Source organism: Branchiostoma floridae, chromosome 9 (assembly GCF_000003815.2).
Source record: "Branchiostoma floridae strain S238N-H82 chromosome 9, Bfl_VNyyK, whole genome shotgun sequence".
Classification (NCBI taxonomy): Eukaryota; Metazoa; Chordata; class Leptocardii; order Amphioxiformes; family Branchiostomatidae; genus Branchiostoma; species Branchiostoma floridae.
In genome coordinates, this window is record NC_049987.1 from 8,925,540 (window position 1) to 8,947,490 (window position 21,951).

Sequence of the window (21,951 nt, forward strand, 5' to 3'; positions counted from 1 at the left end):
TTTCCAAACATAAAAATGGCATACAAATACCCTATTCATAGTTTATTGAGTTTTTGTTTGTTATTCCTCAGCTGGATATTAAAATCTAGAACATTCGATCGTAACCTTCGACCTTTATGAACGAGAGTGTGCACCGCGGGAACGGCCAGAGAGAACTGACTGCGAAGAAAAGGAGGTTTAAAAGTATCGAATAGATAGATAAAGATAATGTCACAGGACGAGAGATTCGACGGGATGCTGATGGCCATGGCCCAGCAGTGCGAGGGAGGCATTCACGAGGTAAAGAACACGGAAGAGACGCAGTGTGTTGTACATGTGTGCTCGCCAACGCACAGTGGTTTCGGCCCCCCTCCCCAAATATTGTCCATGATTTCCATGATTCCTCTTCTAGTATGTGAACTATCACCTCCCTTCTAGGAGCTCGGTTGGCTTTTTGATAAGTAGAAATTATCTCAGCCTTTTAAAGGTAACTCTAGTTCATAATATGCGACCATAATCTTCATTAAACCACTACACTGCCACAGTGTGGCTAATAAGATTGTGCTGAGTACAAACATAATTTGGATTTGATCTTACATAGTTCTTTTTCATACATTCTGTAACCTGTTGTAATCAGTTTTATGCCTTCCTTGTGGTGCTGAACAGATGTTAGACGTCATCTTTAGTTTCCTGGAACGGAAGACAGATTTCTACGTAGGAGGCGGGGATGGAGCAGCTGAAAAGGTAAAACTGTTCACAACAAGCCTTTCCAAGCAGTTCATACTTACTTGGTTCTTTTATGGATGAATTACAAACACAAACTTTGTTTTAAGTATTTTATGTAATTTCACGGTACTAGTAAAAGGGGAAAGGAGGTTTCGGGTTGAAGCAATGCTGTTTTACAGTAGTACAGATGAAAAATGCATATTTCACAGCAAAAGTGCTAAGTTAACGAAAAACACAGTGACTATTTCATGATTTACAACAAAACTTATCTAAGTTTATCCTGTAAACGAACAAATAAGATCCATTTTCTTTTGTCACTTTTGATATTATATGCATGACGAAAGATGACATAATCTGTAGGATAGCACAAGTCTGAAACAAGTCTGTCTTTCTAGATTATCATGGAAAAGTTCCGCACGTACAACAAAACAGCAATGAAGAAGAAGAAAGAGCAGGATGTGGAGAAGAAGAGAATAGAGGCAGAAAGAAAGAAGAAAGTGGAGGAAAAAAGAAGGAAGGAAGAAGAGGAGAGAAGAAAAGCAGAGGAAGAGCCCAAAATAAAAGAACTAACAGATGAAGAAGCAGAGAAATTGCAAGCTGAGCTTGATCAGGTGGGTTGAATCAATAGTTCTTTATTAGAATTCTACCAACCTACTTCATAAAATGTACCAAAGCACACTGAAATGTTCTTATGTCTCCTTCTTTGAATCGTTTTTCTTTCAACACTATACAAGTTTACCTCTGCAATGTGTTTTCTTATTTCTTTGTCAGTCGTCAGTCATAGACTATCAGGTTATATATGATTGACTGAATGAAAGTCTCAATATAAAGCTTTGATCCAAGGTGGTAAGTCTTGCAAAGATCAACATGCAAGTTCTATTTCTCGTGTTTAGAAGTAACACCTTATCTCTTTACAGAAGAAGGAAGGAGGCCAGCAGAACACTGAGAGTGAGAGTGCACCTGCTGCTAAAGATGAAGAGAAAGAAAAGTCTGGGGTGTGTATTCACATGCCCTTTCTATAAACTCTTGAATTTACCTGTTAAGATTGACCTGTTAAGATTGATTTCAAGTTGGTCATATTTGAATGTAACCATTAACACAAACCACCCTTTGTCAGACTTTAAACATTGTTGTTTGACTGTTAGAGTGATGAAGAGGAGGATGAAGAAGACAAAGGCAAGATGAAGCCCAACGCTGGTAACGGAGCAGACATGCCCAACTACAGGTGGTCACAGACACTGGGAGAAATCGAGGTAAGGTAACCTTCTGATTTAGTTATGATTGATATCTTTCTCTTCCATTGAGTCCTTATACTACCACTGTCTCTCACTACAAGTCACTGCTGCCTTTCTATGACAATGATTTTAATGTTGAATTGTACTTGTAACGTCATATATAACATTTGTAAATGCTATTTTAACAGCTAAAATTTCTTTGATCCATTATACAATTTCAATTTGGCTGCCCATGTTGGACACCATGTATTTTCGCACAAATAAACCGTTGATACATGTTTGCATAACTATGTTGATACAGTATGATTTATTTTGTATCATAAAAATAACCCATGTGTTCATTTTCTTAACAGTTAAAAATCCCCTTCAATGTGACCTTCCCAGTGAAGAGTAAGGATGTGATCTGTGAGATTAAGAAGCATTCCCTGAAAGTGTCGCTGAAGGGACACCCGCCCATCATAGACGACAAGTTTCCTCACGAGATCAAGATGGAGGAGTCCTTCTGGACCATTGAGGACAGGAAGATGCTCATGGTTCATCTGGAAAAGGTTTGGATTATATTTCTGAAGTGTGGTTGTGAAATAGCAATGTTTGCAACATTGTCCTAATATTCTTTTTGAGCACAAATACATGGCCTTTCATATTTGATGTCATAGATATTACTCATATAGATTTATAATCTGAATTCATGTTGATCTCTAAAACATACCAGTTCCTTGTATGCTCTTTTGTTGCCAACTTCACTTGTTTTAACATGACTTTTCACTCCTCTTTCAAGGTGAATCAAATGGAATGGTGGGACAGGATTGTGGCCGCTGACCCACCAATCAACACCAAGAAAGTTAACCCAGAGAATTCCAAGGTAAGTGACATTATGCATCACCAGCACACACACACCAAAATAACATTATATAGTGCAGGGCCTTTTGGGAGCAGGTGAAAAAACAGAAAAGAGGGTGTAAAGAGTCTAGCTATTTTTGTCAAGACATTTGGTGAGTTGACAAAATAGGGTGTGGGAAGTCTAGCTATTTTTGTGATGACATTTAATGGTGTGTGTTCTTCCAGCTGTCCGACCTTGATGGAGAGACCAGATCTATGGTGGAGAAGATGATGTATGACCAGAGACAGAAGGCCATGGGACTGCCTACATCAGATGAGCAGAAGAAAGAGGATGTCCTTAAAAAGTAAGCCAAGAACTAGAGCTACAATCTTTTCATTTCATGCTTTGCATCTGTCAATTGGAAATCCTAGCAAAAGCAGAAAATGCATAATGGTTGAGGAATAATCAGTCTGCTGTGTTTGAAATTGCTTGTGTTTCTTCCCGCAGGTTCATGGAGCAGCATCCTGAGATGGACTTCTCGAAGGCAAAGTTCTGTTAAAGACATAAACATCCTGAAATGTCAAATGAAGAAAGATTGCTACACAATCCACCAACTACATGTAGATGTAGACAATGTTATAGACACATAGAAGATAACATTACCTAAAGCAAAGTAGATAAAAAGGCAAAAATTACACAACTGTGCTCAGACCCTTTTAAGTAGCACTACTTTTTTTGCCAAAAGAGTATGACCTAAAGAATCTGTGTAGAAAATGTAAAGAAAGATGTGTAGGAGAGGCCAATGCTCAATACGAAGATCAAGTTCCATGGTGCATTTCATACTTGTTGATACTTTATTTTTTGCATTCCAAAAAAATAGTTAACACAACATCCTACAAATGTACATGTACCAGCAAATAAACTAGTTGTAATGATGACACAACCATCACACATAGTTTATTGACTAGTGGCTACAAAATGGCTGGCTGTTCTAATAGTAATAGTAATAGTTGTTTTCTTTTCTGTTTTCATACTTTTAATGTCACCAATCTATTGCAAAGAGAAATCTGCTTCATATCTATTGGTACAAGCAGTCGTCTTTGTACCAAGTTTGCTTTGGAATAAACCATGATTCTTTTCAGACTCTTGCAACCTTTTTAATATGAGTCGATTAAGGCTCTGAGGTAATGCTATGTTATAAGTTTCATGAAGTTATACAGGATAGTTTATAACATAAGGTATAAATTTTAATTGGAGGCACTTTTTATATGAATATACAGATTTTTTCTTAAGAAATTTGTGTACATGTTCCTGTGTATTCCCAGTGCCAAGTATCCCTAGCCTCTCCTGAGTTGTACATTTTTAGTTGACCCATGATGGTACAATACTTCCTCAGCAGCCTCCCCACGTCAGCCTGGCCACGTGGTCTGTCTTCCTCTTGGTGGGTTTGATGAAGCCGAGAAACTGGAGTTCTGACACCGCTCGGATGAAACGAGCTCTGGAGAACATTAATCAAGGATGATAGACCTCCAATATATATACAACTGAAGCCATGAAAATGTTCAGAGATTGTATACCCATTGCTTGCAGTTACTGATGTGTATCCCTACCAAGTGATAACATGGCATTTGCAAAGCTGTAACATATCTGTATATCCCTTACATTACTAGTGTGTACCAACCAGGTGATTAAGATCTCCATGAGCTACTTGAGTCATTTCTGGTAAGAAACTTTGCATCATAAGACTACAATGGCATGATAAAGGATACTGTAAAACTTCATCCACTTTGTTCTGTTTGGAAGTCCCTGCACCATCATTCTCTTCTCCTGAGTGAACCAGCATCACAAATGCCTGCAATGAAAATTGGACAGCCATATTAGCTCAGAAACCTATATATATTCCTAATATGGTGTTCAGTATGTTACCTACTCAATGAGTCTTGAAACATGTTCATGAAATTGTAAAATTCCAGATTCTGAAGTTACATGTAAGTCTAGCTATGTACTGTACATGCATCTCACCTGTAGCCAGTCATACAGATTGATGAGCCTTCCACACTCCAGGTGTAGTTTGTACGCAATGCACACGTCAGGGGCAGTGTTTGGGATTGTGCCATCTTCAGACTTCAGAGTCTCATCCTAGATCAAGACAAAAATGTTGAGGAAAAGTTCAGAATTTTCTTAGCATAAAAATAACAGCAGGGTGGTAACAGAAAGTAGGTTAAAAGAACAGAAGTCTTTTTATGCTGGTTTATGATGCTGCAGTCATAATGCATTCAGGGCTGAATTACAAGTTTATACATCAATGTATCGCATCTTGCGGTGGGATTGGGAATAGACTTTGAGTTGAACCCAAACTCAATATGACTGTTTTTCAGTGCTGACTGTAAGTATAACAGTAAAAGTTTTTTTTTATTTTGATACCAACCTGAAGATAGTAATAAGGATTGCTGAGTGCAGTCTGTATAGCAGCTCTAGGTGCTGCGTTCATGTGTCTCCTTAGAGTGGACACTCTATAGTAGTACACCTCATGGAGGGGCAGGGTAGTGGGGGAGGGCAGGTGTGTTCTGTAGTACACAAAATAAACAATATTTCAGATGGTTTTTGATAAGTGGTTAGTTACAAAACAAAACAGTTACTGCAGAATGTACTGAAATGTCAAAAATAATTGTTTTAAATGGTTGTTCACGGTTCTTGTACAAAAAGGCAAGTCAAGATTGAAGAGTATATTCTAATACCACAATACAATGTAATAATACCACCGACCTGAAAATTTCATCCAAGTAGTCGAGAATCTTATTCCTCAAAACTTCATATTTTGTCAGCTTCTTTTTCTGCTTTGCAGATTCTCGTAACCTCTGCAAGAAGTACAGTTCTATATATCAGTTACAGAACTTGTTGGTGAGATGTGAAAATGTCATCTATCCTTAAGCTGCCAAAATTTTAGCCCAATGATATGCTCCAGGGTTTTGCCAGTGTTTGACCAATAAAATGTGCCAGGGTTTTGCCAGTGTTTGACCTCCAAACTGATACCCACAAACAAGGCCTACATTCCTAACTTCCGGATATCGCATGCTACATGCATGCAATGTGGTCATAACCAGATATGGCATGCATCTGTATGTCAGATATATCCAGTCAGCTTTTAAAAGGGCTATGATAGATTTATACTGATACACTCAGTTTTCATTACTCAACTTCCTATTGTCTACACAACAGTGTAGTACATGAACTAACATTCTGTAGATCATGCAGCTTTGTTGTCTTGGACAGCCTCTCCTTTGGTCTCTCCTCAGGCTCTTCCTGTTCCTCCTGAGATCCATCTGAGGAAAACAGGAAAACTTGTCTGATATGACTGTCAATCACAAAGTCAAGTGCAAGAACATAATGTACGTTATCATTGGAATTGTGTGTCTCACAAGTCATTCAAAAGGATTACTTACTTGGATCTGTTTTTGTCCATTTTGGAGTTTTGCTGATTACATACTGTGTAGTAATCATAGGACTTAAGGAGCTGAATCAAAAACGACAAGATGGAAAGAAGAGAAGACCCGACCCCAGTGCCACTGTTTTATGCCTTGTGTGCGGACACATCTGTGCCTCAGCATTTGAGCTACAATCCCAAATAGGATGCCATTGAAGTCATCATCGAGGAACGATGGACATCCAAGAGAGAGTAATCAATATTATACAAAAATAATACTTCACCTCCAAGACTGTCCAGCTGTGCCATGTATGTCTGTACTTCCATGATGACATCAGAAACATCTGACTCTGTCCAGCCCTCCAGTTTCTCCACACACTGCCCTAACACACTCACCAGGTCATCCCTGGCCATCAGCCTAACACAGGGGGACAGGCAAGGCACTAGTATCAAGTGTTATTACTTTTCTTGGCACAATATATTCTGTTTCTGTCTGAAAGAGGAATTATCTGACATTGAGTACATAGATTCTTGCAAGGCTAACTATAACATGCAACTATAAAGTGCACATAAAACACATACAAGATAACAATGGTAACAAGTGGTTGGGCTATCTTAATATGACGTAGAACAAACAAATATTATAAGTCTATTCTAGTCAATAACCTCATGCAGTCATTTGTAATTACATCAAGGCCAACATGTTTTTGTAGAGCCTTTTCGAACCAATATATACATTTCATAATAATTCCAGGCATTGAACAACTTAGTTTAGACAGATGCTATGTACATTAAATTTCTAGTAGATACACATGTGCATGCATGTTTGTGAATGAATGTGGTATGGACGATTACACTTGTACTATGTATAACAAACCTGAGTAAGTTGAAGGCATCCTTATATCCCTGTGTTTCCCACACATTAGACTCCAACACCAGGGAATACAGCTCTCTCAACTGTTTACCCAGAGGGTGTCTGGGAAGGCCGCATGTCAGGGCATGTAAGCAGTGCAGGATGGGATAGCACATGGTGTGATAGGAGTCCAGATCCTTAAGCAGACTGATGAAGACATCCTTGGTGAGTTTGTCGTTCAAGAGGAGATCTCTCTGTTCTTGAGGCTTCTGCAGCTCAACATATCTAAGGACAAGAGGAAAAATGTTATAAGAAAGTCTTTGAGCAGTTATGATAAGGTAGATAAGTATAGGATAGCTCAGTGTCACATTAAACAAACTGTAACATAGAGGATTGGATGGTTTGTCAGAGTGGTCATTAGATAGGTTTCCTGAATTGGCCTGATTGGCAAGATCAGACATATGGAACAGGTGACTGAGAATTGAACAGGCTACCACGTGACCAGGGTCTACCATATCTTGAAAAAATAAGTTTTTGTCAAGTCAATATAGCCAAGGAGCTTTTATCAGTAGGAGAGAGTACGGATTAGTTTCCATTGTTCGTATGTTCGTAGCGGGCGACAAAATTTTATTAACACCCACGTGTCAAAAACCCGCATCTGCATACATTTCACCCACGCAAGCTTTTGTTTTCCCTTTGTTTTGTGGTCATTTTCATGGTGGGGCGGCCTGGGGATACAAACATTGTGTGTAGCGATCTGATTTTTGCGATTTTGTCGACGATGTTGAACAGAAGAGTAACTTCGGAATACATACAGCGGCGGCAATATTCTCTCTGACTGAGGGTGAAATTTCAAAGCCATACGGCGACCGGACAGCGCCGCCGCTCGGGTACGGGCTAAGCCTAAAGGCAAAATTGTCTGAGGCAAAGTCTACGAAAAAAACTGGTAATATTCCTACAATTAATGATGACTGTGAAAAACCTGACTCAATGATCACAGGAACCAAGTTTTTTTTAAGTATGCAACAGATATATTTCATAAATCGATACAAATACAAAGTTCAAAATTATGCCTGGAGAACTCAAGACATTATATACGAAAACCCAATCGTAACGAAAACCATGAAAACTATGCTCTCCCGCCTTACCTTCACCTCATTCCAGGCCCGATGTATCCTCTAAAAACACGGGTGGTTCGACAAAAATGAGCAAGGTTCGACCAACAGTGAACACGCCATTTTACCGAGCACATCATCAACAGTTACGAAAAAATATCAGCTAAATGAAGAAAAACGTCATATTTTTTTAGTAGCCATCTGAAAATACATGTGAAAATTCATAATTCTATCGCAAGAAAACAGACCTCGATCCGCGAAAATAGGCCTAAACTGGCCCATGTTTGTTGTACGGCGAAGAGAAACATATCAAACTGTCCGCCATTGTGCCCTCTACCGCAAGATGACGTAGTCACATGCCTGCCGAGTTTTCCAAATAAGGGAATCGTCGGAAACCTGACCCACTTCGCCTCTTGCCGATCGGGCTTCGGGCTGGCTCGAGGGCTATGACGTAATGGCGTGGCTCATTAGCATAGAAACCGCGCCAACCGGCGCTACGAACATCAGATCAGACGGGCGCCGCGCAGGGCAGTAAACAAAGCCGGCGCTGCGGGATTTAACGGGCCAAACAAAGGCGCACAGCGGGCGGGTAACTCCATACTTTATCCTCCTGATAAAAGCTCCTTGATATAGCACAGTAATTTTTGTAAAAACTTTCTCAAACTGATTGAGGTTTAGTGCTCATCGCACAAGGGATGGGCTAGGTTGTCCAGACAGGCCAGATTGTGACAATCTGGCCGGGTCGGATTTTTCAGACTCTACAGTCTTACCAACATTAGTTACAAAGATGGTACCTCCTGAATGAGGATGTTTTCCTGATAGCCTCTAACTCCCGGTGGTCCATGGCCCTAATCCTGGAGGTTCTCAGTTTGACCCCACAGCACAACATTCCCAGGTCATTAAAGAAGTGCTCCAACATGGCAAACTGAAGAAAACAAAATAAATTTGAACAGTCTGTGATATATCACATCTTAAGGTTTATTTCACATCATTTGCCATGTTACAGACATATGCTTTGAATTATTTCTAATCTAATACAAATAATAAATGCCAAGTGAGTAGGGATCTGTACCTGCACTGCAAAAATCAATTTGTAGGTACATGTCCAAAATACCTGTGAACATCAATGTGTGTAAGACTATTTAGTGTAATACAGTACTTACCTGTAACCCTCTGATAAAGTTCACCACAGAGAAATCATGGTACAGGAAGATGTCCAGTAACAGCTGAAACACCCTGTGGCCAAGTTTGAAGGGGTACTTGGTGGACAACAGTGTCTGCAACAATAAAAAAATCATTGCCAACGTCAATGCGGAAAAGAAAATTTTGAAAATTGAAAAGAATTGTTGAGAGTTTATATTTCATGTGGAACAGTACAAAAAACTCAAAACCGACTTAGAGACGAAGGAAGCAGCTAGAAGGCATAAGAGACAAAATCCGTGCACAAGAAGTGCTTTCTGATGCCCAACCTGTGGCAGACTGTGCAAAAGTGCAGCAGGCTTGGTTTCACATCGCCGAGTCCATCCGTCATTGAACTGATCGTCCGACAGGATGACAAGGACAAGAAGAAGGAACTGCACAGTAGTAGTTTACCTTGTTGATAACTTGGGACAGGTACTCGGTAGATGGCTGTGCCTGGAACTTCTCCATACACAGCAGTGATGACACAGAGTGGGGCAGGAGGGTGTGCACTGCTGTTACTGTAGTTGCAATACCAAATACTAGCACCAGGGGGAGCCTGCTCAGGTACTGACTGTGAGAGCAACACAACATGAACATTGTATTATTAACATTGCTAACATGTGGTCAAACAAACAGGTCAGTAGAGAAATAACAAACAACAACATCCGTCTATCCAGTATCCAATCAACAATGAGTCAAAGTACATTGTATCTCTTATTATTGTTTAGCTTAGAATCTACATGTAGATTGTACTGGCTTGTCAAGTTTTATACAAAGCATAGCCACATTGTACCTGCTACAGATGATGTGCAATAAACTGTGACTTGTCAATCATGACAGGCAACATATAGATCAATGGTTAAGTCTCCTACTGAGTCCTAGAGACTTACTACTGCAATGTATCAGCTAAGAAGACCAGGATATTTTACATGATAGACTCAAAGATCCAAGATCATTTCTGAGAACAATTACATCTATGGCTCTTTATTCTATTTTGCGAAGGCTTCCCGGCAACTGCAAATGGTATGGTTACTTTTGACAAGTAACATCTGTTTCACCATATCATTTACTGCGGGGGAACAACATAAAATGAAATTGAATGGAATAAGACAACAACAAAAATTAATAAATTGAACCCTCACCTGCAGATGATAATGAAGTCCTGCAGTACTTGGGCCGGGAAGCCTTCCAGATCCTCCATCACAATGACCAGTGGAGGGTACTGACCGTAGGACGTCTTTCTTTTCTTACTGGGAGACTTGTTTGGAGACTGGGATCTCTGTGTGAAAGGAAAAGCATACTGCTAATCTTGGTACTCACTATTTCCTTGACAACAAGAAAAATCAACAAAAAAAGGAAGAACCTTTATCATATTACTGTTAACAGTATAATATTAGGAAGTCACTTTTTAGCCTTGTTTCACAATCATATTGACTTATTCAATAAACAAAAAAAAAGAAAAACAGTCATTGGACTGACCTTTACAGAATCAGCATACCATCCACACAGCACAGGCATTGTGGGACTGATCCTCTTCACCTGCACCTCATCATCATCATCATCTAGCTGTACGATACGGAGACGGATACGGGGAGTCATGTTTGATATTCAGGAAGTCAGATATGACAAAAACCAGTTGCTTCATACTTGTCATATAATCTCTGACATATATAACCCAACACATTTACTAATTGATAAACTTTTCTTTGAATATAAACTGCTTACCAATTCCTTGTTGTCCATAAACTGCATGATGACCTTTGACATTATGTTCTTCATGGCTGTAAACAAAGGGTAAAATTAAATAAGAGGCTCTTCAATTTGCTGTGCAGATAATACTTACAACATAGTTACTAGTAATTTCAATCTACTTGTATGTTGACATATGGGCATTCCTTTAAACATAAAAAATTTGATACAAGTCTTGAAGCTTCCAGAACTAGCTAGATTTTGACATACAATCCACACAAGAAATACCTTATGTCAGATGTATTTCAATATGATCAACAGGAATGACTGACATCTTTTGAAACATAGGAGTTAAATACTGCCCACCTGAACAGTCTTTAGCCTGCAGCCTGGCTACATAAGGTGTGATGTTGTCCTGTAGCAGGGAGGTCAGGTTGGAGAAGATCATGCCGTGATCAGGCATGTTCACACCTGTTGGAGTTGTGAGTTGAGATATCATTGTGGGGAAATAGATGAATGTGAGTCACTTTATTGGGCTTTCTCTGAAAGGATTTGGTCCTTTACTGACCTAATATAAACATGGTTAGCAAGACTCAGTCTGTCTTTTGATACTTCCGGTAGATATTTTCTTTGGGATTATCATCATACCGGTGATTTTTGTAATATTGTTATATCGCTTCATCAAAGGTTATACATCAACGAAACAAATGATTGTAAAACCATTTATATTTTTGAAAGTAAAACCAGATTTTGCTGTATAATGTACAAATTGACTTAAACTAATCGTTTTACTTAAGGCAAAATTTACAACAATGATGAAATGTGTCCAAAAATGCCCAAAGACTAGTAGTAAGTCATTCTCAATGGACAGCTGGGCAGCATACATATAATTACTAGTCTGAAGTCAATCATTAAGATGTATCACAATGCCTCAATACAACCTATGTTAATGTAGGCCCATGTGTTGGCTTACCAGTGACCAGCGCTGCTGTCGGGATCTCGTTTGATGAAACCTTGTGTTGTATTTCTTCCCCCAGACAGAACCCAGGGTGTGTGGATCCCACATACCCGACCAGGTCATCAAACACCTTCTTATGGATGTCTGTCTGTAATGCCTGTTGTTGAGAGAATACAGTAAAGGTGACGTCTAGTTAAATCTGCACAAATGTGGATATATCAGTTGACTTATACACATAAATTCATGTCGCATACTTATATGTCCGGACTCCTGTCCACTAATGACAGAGACATCCTGTCAACAGCCATGCCCTTTCTTTAAAAAATTTTGCTTTCAATATGTCTATATCTCTTACTAATTGGAGAACGCTGACAAGGCCGGGCGCAGAGGCCCTTGAGACTAAGCGACATGACCATGCCAAAGATAGAAGGAGGAGGAGAAAGGACCGTCTCCTCTGCTCAGTTAACCTGCCAACAGTGCAGCAGAGTGTGCAGGTCAAGGATAGGACTGCTCAGCCACATCAGGGCCTGCAGACCATCCAGAAAGAGCCATGATGATGATCTCTTACTAAAGATAAAACAAAATTTTACTTTCTGTTTTATCTTTAATCTTCATTGTTTAATACCCACCTCTATGTCTTTGTTCATGTCTTCCCATAAGATTTGGTATGTTTCACATCTTGCTCTTGTTGCCTCTGTCCTGGCACCACTTTCATCAACAAAGTAGTCAGCTGGAAGTTAAGATAAAAAGATTTATGAAAAAGTAAATAAGAGTTTGGTATTGTTGGGCTTGGTTGTATGCTAAGGCTCCTTAGTTGGGGTTTACAGAAAAGGATGGGCTGTCTACCTGGGCTTGCTATCACGTCAGGCTACTTGGACCTACGAAAGCCCATTGCGACAAAAGCTGTTTTAGCAGTAGGGGTTGTTTGTGCCCAATGAGGAAGCTATGTGTGAAGCTATTGTGTGTGTTACATAACCCAGAGGTTCTGGGTTCAAATCAGTTGATATGCCACTGTCAGGGTCCAGGCTTCTGCGCCATACATTAGGAACGACATTTGAATTGTGAGGAGCTGCCATTCTTTGCTAACTCAGGTGACCATAATACGACAGCAATTACCCCAGGTGTGGCCATAGGACTTAAGGTTTTTGAACCACTTACACTGGGAAGGAAGGAACCCTAGTCTTTTCCGTAAGTGTGGTGGGTTCTTTGCCCTATCTGAGGGAGGGCCCTTACTGAAGCTAGGTACTCTTTTCTCTACCGTAGTGAAGGGAGGAAAGTCGTGTTACGAGCCCTTCCCAAGTGCACAAGATCAATCGCATATCAACTGATTCGAACCCAGAACCTCTGGGTTATGTAACATACACAGCTCCTTCAAACACAGCTGCTTCACACACAGCCCCTTCACACACAGCTCCTCAGTCAAACACAGCTGCTTCACACACAGCTCCTTCACACACTGTCACTTCACACAGGTCATTCACATAATAACACACATATCCTTCAGACACAGCTTCTTTGCTGAGCAAAACAACCCCTACTGCAAAATCAGCTTTTGTCCCAATGGGCTTTCGTAGGTCCAAGTAGCCTGACGTGATAGCCAGCCCAGGTAGACAGCCCAGGTAGACAGCCCAGGTAGACAGCCCAGCCTTTTCCGTAAACCCGTAAACAATGCTACAAAGCTCTTTCTGAGCTGAGTCAGTTTGTGTATTCTGTTCGCCACATGGGCTGCAATTATATACATAATTATATATACAATTATATGTTCATATGCTGATAGAGAAACTATAAAATAGAATGATTTATATTTATATCCATACCAGGGTTCAGCTTCTTCTTCCTTTTACCAGCTTTAGGTTTGAAGACGAAGCAGGCCTGAAATACACAATAGTAATAACAAATCATTAGCAACCAACACAACTAGTGTTATCATTGTAACACATTTGTTTGTTCTGGACTTGATTGAGCAACACAGCAAGGGCTAAATTTATTATAGCCATGTTCAAGTTTAGAGCTTGGAGTTGAAAGTGAGCTAATATTATCTTCTCTTTCAAAGTTTGCAAGCCTTCAATTAAGCGTCAAACCTCTTGTACTGTGACATTTGTCTATGTTTTTATATGCAATAGCATGGGCACCTATTTGATTCCTTTTTATTCGAACGTACTACGTAGTGATGATGATCATTCATGCCTTTCAGATTTTACTACCAAACCACGTGCCCTCCCTCCCCTGACCCTGCTCCTTCTTCTTGTATAGTTTGGCTTGCTCCCAAGGAAACGTAAGCGAAAACTAACACCTATTTTGCTTTGACTTGTAGCACCTTTACTGCCTTACCTTTGAGACAGAACCACTGGTTGACATCCTAAGCAAAGTTCGGCTTTTTTTAATCAACCAAAAATCAACACAGTTCAAACTCTCCCTCGTGCCAATGCGGAAGTCACGTTTCGTCTGCTGAAATCTCGCGCGATTTCGATCAGCCGATGCCATTATGTGTTATGGGGGGAACTAGATGTTGGTATGTTTATACAGAACTTAAGTATAGTATGCCACCTAACATTAAAAAAATTGTCAAGTCGTGCCTGAAGAACTTCTCTATTTCGTTAGTATTACACGATACAGTTTACAGTCTATATTACTTCCTTATAAATGATGGTTTCTTCCAGTTTTACCAGTTGAAATCATACTACAGTAAGTGAATCCTAAAAAGGCATTGTTTGTGCCACATCATGACGACAGGTTAGACGACTTCACGGCCATTTTCACCCGATATCGCTCTTCCTCCCAACAGCTGTGCAACTACTCTTAAATGTTCAACAATTCGACATAAGTCTAACCCACCGTCCGAGAGTTATGGTTCTTAAACAACACCAAGACGCAACCAGGAAGTAGACGAGACAATTAGTTATATGGCCCCAATGTGACCGAAGACAGGTAAGGCCATACTTACACATACTGATACATAATCGCAACTATTCTCTCATATTCTAACGTCCTTTAGCTTTCCAAAGATAAAAGGAATTTGTCTTGGGTAATTCTTCAAAGCCCTGCACCTTCTTCATAGTCGCACAACTGTAAATCCCTTTCCTATAACTTCTGCCCAGTGTGTTACTTTTCAGAAAAACCGGAAGCGACGATAATAAGGTCTAGTATGCTGCTTAGTGCTGTATACATCTACCCCAGGATTAGTCGCTATAGCTTCCTGAGATTAGTCAACTAGTCCTGGCTATGTCGTTACGTCTAAGGTTTTATGACTTTACGGGCTGCCGGCAAATGCTTTTGAATATGCAATACTTGTTTGGCAACATGGAATGCAGACTATCAGACTTATCATGGCGTGTGAGACTCAGAAACATTTTAAGAATGGAGTTCGTGGGAGCAGAATGTTTCATGGGAGTCAGAATGTTGAATCTAAGTCGTCATTATGACCAGCCACAGTTATGTTTTCAATTAGGCCGTCAGTAAAACTCTTTGCTGAAAATTTTGTGTTTCGTGTTTGGCATTCACATATTTCACGTAACACTTTGCGAACGAAGTGGACTGCAATTGTAGCATTCTTTGGATTCTTTGTAGACTCCAGTTTTGTACAGATCATATCTGAGACGAGGCTAGATCGCAGCTGTACAAATGTTGCTATATTCGTATGTCGGGTTGTTTGTACTGTGTCCAATAAACAGGTTTTTCATGGTGGCGGCGGTGGCAGACGTTTTCCGATGTGTTTACGGGTCAGTGCCTGTGTTGATGACAGGTCGGCGTGTTTGGCGTACACAGACACACCTGACACACCTGTGGTAACCCGTGCTACCTGGCACGGAGATCTTCAAGTAGTTAACTCCCTAAAAGCACATCCTCTCGCACTCTCACTTGCAATTTATCACTGTGACAATTATCACAATACAGATAGATTATATTGCAAAGACTTTGTAAACGAAGACACGAGACCACACGAGTCGTGTTTGTTAGACATAGACTTTTTTTAAATTTTATATGCAGGGTTGCCCACAACAACCTGTGAAGCAAAAAAAGCATAAAAATTCCGCTATCTTCTAGTTTATCTATTTCTAGAGGATGTACACGTCACCTATAGCTACTGGAGGTTTTCAATTATTTCTGGGGGGTCCCCCATTCTCCTACGCAGAGAGTCCAACGTCGTCGCAAATTCCTGGGATAACAGGGGTTTTGCGACGACGTTAGGCCCTCAGCGTGCGAGAATGGGTACCTCGTATCTGGCATAAAACAATATGACATTACAATATATGTTTATATGATAAGAACACAAGAGACGAAAGGTCGACTAATAAAGATAAACCTTCATAAAAACGTAGAAAGCGTGACTAACTGATAATGCAAGTGAATCAGGCTAACTGATCACAATAATATATGATCATTCAGCACTCAAATCATAATAACAGAATGTCCGAAAGTCAAAGTATATCGCTGCTTACTTAGTAAGGCTAAACTTGTTAGTTGTTCCAGGCACAGAAGACGCTCACTGAATCTATCTCTATTGTAAAAGAAATGTCTTGCTCTCTTGTTGTAGGTAACCTTGCACTCATGTTTGTGTGGAGAAGATGGCTCAGAGTGGCTACCCGAAGGATGGAGTACTGATCGGCACGTCCCGACCTGGCGTCACGCCCAAACGTGTCATAAAACACGTCATCCGGTGGGAGAGCCAAGAACTTAATTCTGACATTGACGTGCAGAACAATGGCCGCCGGAACTCCCGAAACTTCACAGTCACCACTCACGGCGACTACGTCCTACAGGGTTTCCGGCGCCTCAGGGACCAAAATGACATGTGCGACGTCACTCTCCTGGTGGATGACGCGTCATTTCCGGTCCACCGTGCCGTCATGGCGTCCGTCAGTGTCTACTTCAAGTCCATGTTCAATCAGGAGTTCGTAGAGCGCTCGGCCGCAACGGTTCGGATTCACGACGTCTCAGAACAGATTATGAGAAAAGTGATTGACTTCGTGTACACCGGGAAGATCGAAGTGAACGTACAAGATGTACAGGATGTTTTAGACGCTGCTAGCCGGTTTCAGATCATGGGCCTAATGGGGGTTTGTCAGAACTTTGTAATCAGAGAAATTTCACTAGAGACGTGTATCGATATCCTGTACATAGCGGAGAGATACCATCTCACTGGCGTTGAAAACGACGTGGATTCCTATATTCTTAAGAACTTCTACGCGGTGTCAAAGACGCCTGGGTTCTTCACTTTGAACATGGAAAAACTTTGTTTCTATCTCGGTAAGTCTTGGTTGTTTGCTGATATAAAGCGCCACGTATGCCATTCAACGAAAAAAATGGTAATATGAAATCATTTACATTCGACAATGTCGTTACTGATTTTCTGCTATTTGCGCTATATTCTATCACTACACATAGCCTATAAGCACACGTAAAACATTGTTAATCATACTTAGACATAAAGCATTACTTTCATGAAAATGATCTTTGTGCATGCTTGAAGGATACTCAAAGGTTTGAATTGTGTGGCCTGTATTGAAGCTATGACTACATGCACATATTAAACAGGCAGTAACCGGGTGAAGGGCTGTACGGAGATTGACTTGTTCCACGCGGCCACAAAGTGGCTGCGGCACGAGCCTGACAGACTACAGATGGCGAGCACAGTGGTGGAGAACATCCGTTTCCCGCTCATCTCACCGTCAGACCTGGTGCAGTTTATACAGGTGACGTGCACCCTTTTTTTCCTACCCTTAGAAACCAGACTGATTCGAGCCGGCGCGGAAAGGGTTCGCTACCGATCCCCGCCAAACGTGGACCCGCAATTTGCACCCGCCTGCAGCTGAAGGTCCAGCTGACCCCAACTTATTGAGAGGCAAGCGATAGTTAGGGGGCGGCATTAAGTGGGACCAGCTGGATACATGTAGTATGGCGGGTGTATTGCGGGCGTATTCTCCAACCAGATCCACGGTGGTGTAATACATAGTAACAAACCCACCGGTGGCCAATGGTCCCACTTTGGTAAGCTAACCTTCTTGGCTGGCTTTGATAGTATATTACGCCACCGTTGGATTGATCTGCTTGGAGATCATTGCGGGCGCGCGTGTGGCAGGATCGGTAACTCTTTCCCCGCGGACTCTTAGGAGTCTGGATGTCCCAGGGTATTTCTTTCCTTGCGTTTCCTTTCCGTTTGCGATTGTATCGTAAGCCGCGCTATGGGGGAGGGGAGTCGTTGACAGCACAACCATCTTCTCCTTGGTGCTGAAGGACCTTCCAATGGTGAATTTGATGAAAGACAGAACGCCTTTGTTCTGCGTTTTGATGAAAACATTTTATTTTTCAAATTTTTCTACAAGGGCATTTTTTCATGGCGCTTTGAGCACTTGTATGATACTGTATTAATATACGTAAATTTGAAACGTTGTTTTTTTTACCAGAGCGCAGAGTTCATGAGGACAGATCCCAAATGCATGGCTCTACTGAAGGAGGCGGCGGACTACCAGAGGTTAAGATTCGCCCAACCCGTGCTGGTGTCGCCAAGGACACACATTCGGTAGGTAAATCTTTCGGTTTTTTCTTAGACATAATAAGGATGTCACTGAAGAAGTCAGTACTTTTCTACCAATGACTTACGATCCTTCAAGTTACTAACGTTATGGTTACTGAGACTATACCAAACAAGTAAGCTGTAACAAAGGTTTTTCGGTGCGATTCTGTTCCAATTCTGTACAAATATCTTCCAGGTCAGAATGCAACTCCCTGGTTACTATCGGTGGAGCGCACGCTGACGGCAGACCTAGTGACGTGGCGTCCTTCTACGACTATAAGATGAAGAAATGGCGGACACTGGTGAACCTGGAGGTCCCCGTGAAGCATCATGGGATAGCTGTCATGGGTGGCTTCATCTGGGTCGTCGGAGGGATGAACAGAAACAGTGAAACTATTGCTACAGGATACAGGTATTGTTGTTGTTGTTGTTGTTGTTGTTGTTGTTTTCTTTTCAATAAATGGATGACTGAACTGAACTGAAATGATTAACACCATTTCCCTCATGTTAATTCTTTTTCGCAGGCTCTTGACATCTGTTTGTTTAGTTGTTTTTAGGCTTTCGTTTGCTTCCATTCAGTATTCTTTTAGCAATATATAAAAAAGGTAATGAATATATGTATAGGGCAAGTCTTCCTTTCCTGGTAAAGCATTGGGCTCAAGACCAAGCGGTTACTTGTTCGATACTCGAAACGCTCTCGATGTTGTGCCGTTGGGAAAGGCACTTTACACGATTTTCCCTTGCAGTGGAGTGTCGCCCTCCGCGCTCCACGGCCAGTTTGTCAGAAGTGTACCAGTGTGCCAATATGCCAACATTTGCCACCAAGACCCGTAATTTTCCTGCCCTGCTGTAGGTACGACCCCTGGCGGCACGAGTGGCTGCAGATCTCCCAGATGAACGAGCCGCGCGCGTGTTACCACCTGGCCGTCATCCACGACAGGCTGTACGCCATCGCCGGCCGCCAGGGGGAGAACACCAACACCACGTCCATCACCATCCTACGGACCGCCGAGCGGTATATACCAGAGGACAACAGGTCAGAGCTTGTTACCTGCGTGAAAACGGAGGTGTAGTTTTCGGTCTGTTTACCTTGGTGTGTGTCAGCAGTTAATCAAATTTTGTGACAGGATGTGAGATGGAAGATGGTGTTACTGTAACCGAGGGCTACAACCAGGTCCTTTTTGGATGATGCCGCGATAAGATTAGCACATCAGGAAAGAAAGATAGGACACTTAGACGAAGGTTTCCGGACACGGGAGTCTCCAATATGCAGGCAGTCTAAGATTACTGGGCTAAGATTGCTGGACTGGCCACAACTGAAGTTCTCTTTCTTCTCTTCTGAACTCAACTCTGACTCCGGCCGTGTGTATGTGTGTTCAACATCTCTGTTCAACTCCCTTGGTATGTGTGTTCAACATCTCTGTTCAACTCCCTTCGCCTCAGAATTTATTATGTTATTCCATCGTAACCGTGTAGTCTCATGAATTAAAAACCTTTTCTTCCAGATGGGAGTACATTGCAGAGCTTCCTAACAGAACGGACTGCCCTGCCGGAGCAGTGCATGTTGGGACGCTGTACATCTCAGGTGGGTTCGACCAACCAGAGGGCTTCCTACCGCACATGCGCTGTTACGACGCCAAGTTAGACCTATGGCAGGTAAGGGTTTCCTTTCAGAAGAAAATCTGTGTATGGTACTTCTGCTCCAGGCTCCACTTAGTTGGTAACTGGGAGACCCCGATTCAATCCTGGGTAGGGCATTTCGGTTGGGTTGCACCGGTCCTTCAGAAGATACTTAAGATGGTGGCCCTGTGTTTGAGGAGGTGCCTCGATTACGTTACATGGGAAGGGCTAGCATCATATCCCTGCAAACACACAGAAACTTAATACTGAAGCTGAAAGGAAACTTTCTAACCTAGGTACAAGGGTCTGAATGACAAACGAACGAATGGTATTACGTATAGACTTTATCTTGTCTAAAAAGTCTGTGATTTTCAAAGTTTGTAAAAAGCACTCATATTGTATTTGGGACTAGACTTGCGCAAAGAATCGATTGTCACTTAGGAAGTTGCAACTGCGGCCAAGAGGGTGATCAAAATACGTGTTCTATGGCTTATGTATAGTTTTCTTTCGTTTTCCACAGGACAGAAAGCAAATGCCGTCTAGTCGGGGCTTTCACTCCATGGCAGTCATCAAGAACAAGATTTACATCATTGGGGGACATGGCATGGACGACCGTGGTGGTTATGACACCGACCTACTGGACGTTGACATCTACCTGCCGGGGACGGACACGTACGAAAAGGGGCGACCCATGTTGAGAGGACAGGGGTGTTCAGGGTGCACAGTCTTGGATGGGACCATTTACGTGGTAGGGGGTGGCTCGCGGGTTTCGGGGCAACCAACAAACGTCATTTCCGTGTTCGATTCAGTGAAGGACAGCTGGGGGGAGGTTGTCATGGAGTTCATCGAACCCATGTACGGGGCCGGATGTTGTTCTGTACTACTTCCGGCTGACATTATCACCGAAGATGTGTGACTTTCGAGATTTCCACCAGAACCTTTAAATAACAGTCTCTGAAATCACCATCGGTACCAGTATGGAAGCACCAGTATGCCTTAAGTTGCCATGGCCAATATGTGAATTTTTTTTTGCCTACATGTACAGAAAGATTATATTGCGATAGTGCCTTTTAATACGTTAATCAACCTTATCAAAGAAATGGTGGCCTTAACTTTGCATATGTTGATATGTAATTGTATAAATTGAGCGCCAAAACTATGTGTGGAAAATTAATGGAACAGGCAGGATGTAGACGGGTCTACTTCAGTCTGCTAAAGCTGCAGAAGAGATGTGCGATCAGACAGATACTACCAACATCGCCACAAGAACAACTATCAGCCTTATACATATCTGAAGCACTATGTTTTGACAAATGGTTTATCTAGCCATGTTATATTATTTTACAACTAGTGCAGTTTCGACCTGACCCACAATGCAATAATGCCTTTCGGTGCCTAGTGCAGTTTTAACGTGACCTACAATATGCAATGCCTTTCGGTGCCTTACATGAATATTGAGCAAACTGAATCCTCTAGCAGCAAGCTGTTTGACATTTTTCGTACCACAGTCACTCTTTAGGTCTCTTGAGTTTCATTAACACAGCCGGAGCCACATAGTTCTTCTTATGTTTCAGTTTGTCACACAGACAGGTTTTACTAATGTACACAGTGCACCTTTGGTTGTCTGTAACTTTGTATTATAGACTTTCGCCTTTTGTTTTCAGTGCACAACTGACAGGATTACGTTGTATCTACAAGTGCTGAGGTACACCATTTCTACATTAACAAATCACGCAAAGAGAAATAAATTGGGTACGAAACAATCCGCATATTCTTCTGCTATTGAAATACTGTAGATAGTCTAAACAGTTTTTAAGCAATCCGTTAATATGACTT

The 21,951-nt window shown here is 41.5% G+C and overlaps 3 protein-coding genes across 3 annotated transcripts; 2 read left to right on the forward strand and 1 right to left on the reverse strand.

Annotated features, from left to right (window-relative positions):
* The first annotated feature begins 30 nt into the window (after positions 1–30).
* Positions 31–3,901, forward strand: LOC118422538 (nuclear migration protein nudC-like). The gene is made up of 9 exons (XM_035830168.1): positions 31–279; positions 646–723; positions 1,101–1,316; positions 1,623–1,700; positions 1,851–1,958; positions 2,294–2,488; positions 2,719–2,802; positions 3,006–3,124; positions 3,268–3,901. The coding sequence occupies exons 1-9, from the start codon at positions 208–210 to the stop codon at positions 3,317–3,319; spliced, it is 1,002 nt and encodes a 333-aa protein (XP_035686061.1). The 5' UTR covers positions 31–207; the 3' UTR covers positions 3,320–3,901.
* On the reverse strand, positions 3,602–14,449 carry LOC118422530 (origin recognition complex subunit 3-like). Its single transcript, XM_035830150.1, has 19 exons — positions 14,313–14,449; positions 13,799–13,853; positions 12,611–12,711; positions 11,997–12,138; positions 11,390–11,494; positions 11,060–11,115; positions 10,814–10,900; positions 10,477–10,613; positions 9,746–9,905; positions 9,316–9,429; positions 8,947–9,077; positions 7,062–7,322; positions 6,469–6,602; positions 5,998–6,083; positions 5,527–5,618; positions 5,189–5,327; positions 4,783–4,899; positions 4,530–4,612; positions 3,602–4,258 (listed from the first exon to the last, which is right to left on the reverse strand). Exons 1-19 carry the CDS (start codon positions 14,337–14,339, stop codon positions 4,153–4,155), a joined length of 2,133 nt encoding a protein of 710 aa, XP_035686043.1. The 5' UTR covers positions 14,340–14,449; the 3' UTR covers positions 3,602–4,152.
* A 177-nt stretch (positions 14,450–14,626) lies between these two features.
* LOC118422532 (kelch-like protein 9) lies at positions 14,627–21,895 on the forward strand. The gene is made up of 8 exons (XM_035830153.1): positions 14,627–14,909; positions 16,516–17,228; positions 17,517–17,674; positions 18,386–18,501; positions 18,692–18,907; positions 19,349–19,531; positions 20,001–20,151; positions 20,636–21,895. The coding sequence occupies exons 2-8, from the start codon at positions 16,547–16,549 to the stop codon at positions 21,029–21,031; spliced, it is 1,902 nt and encodes a 633-aa protein (XP_035686046.1). The 5' UTR covers positions 14,627–14,909; positions 16,516–16,546; the 3' UTR covers positions 21,032–21,895.
* Positions 21,896–21,951: the final 56 nt, after the last annotated feature.

Excerpts from the sequence above, each read along its gene's own strand:
- LOC118422538 (XM_035830168.1), top strand. The coding sequence starts at position 208 with ATGTCACAGGACGAGAGATTCGACGGGATGCTGATGGCCATGGCCCAG. Across the intron at positions 1,317-1,622 it reads TGCAAGCTGAGCTTGATCAG|AAGAAGGAAGGAGGCCAGCA; the intron begins GTGGGTTGAATC and ends ATCTCTTTACAG. Across the intron at positions 1,959-2,293 it reads AGACACTGGGAGAAATCGAG|TTAAAAATCCCCTTCAATGT; the intron begins GTAAGGTAACCT and ends TTTTCTTAACAG.
- LOC118422530 (XM_035830150.1), bottom strand. The coding sequence starts at position 14,339 with ATGTCAACCAGTGGTTCTGTCTCAAAG. Across the intron at positions 10,614-10,813 it reads GGTATGCTGATTCTGTAAAG|AGATCCCAGTCTCCAAACAA; the intron begins GTCAGTCCAATG and ends CCTTTCACACAG. Across the intron at positions 5,619-5,997 it reads AGCTGCATGATCTACAGAAT|AGGTTACGAGAATCTGCAAA; the intron begins GTTAGTTCATGT and ends TACTTCTTGCAG.
- LOC118422532 (XM_035830153.1), top strand. The coding sequence starts at position 16,547 with ATGGCTCAGAGTGGCTACCCGAAGGATGGAGTACTGATCGGCACGTCC. Across the intron at positions 17,675-18,385 it reads ACCTGGTGCAGTTTATACAG|AGCGCAGAGTTCATGAGGAC; the intron begins GTGACGTGCACC and ends TTTTTTTACCAG. Across the intron at positions 20,152-20,635 it reads CCAAGTTAGACCTATGGCAG|GACAGAAAGCAAATGCCGTC; the intron begins GTAAGGGTTTCC and ends CGTTTTCCACAG.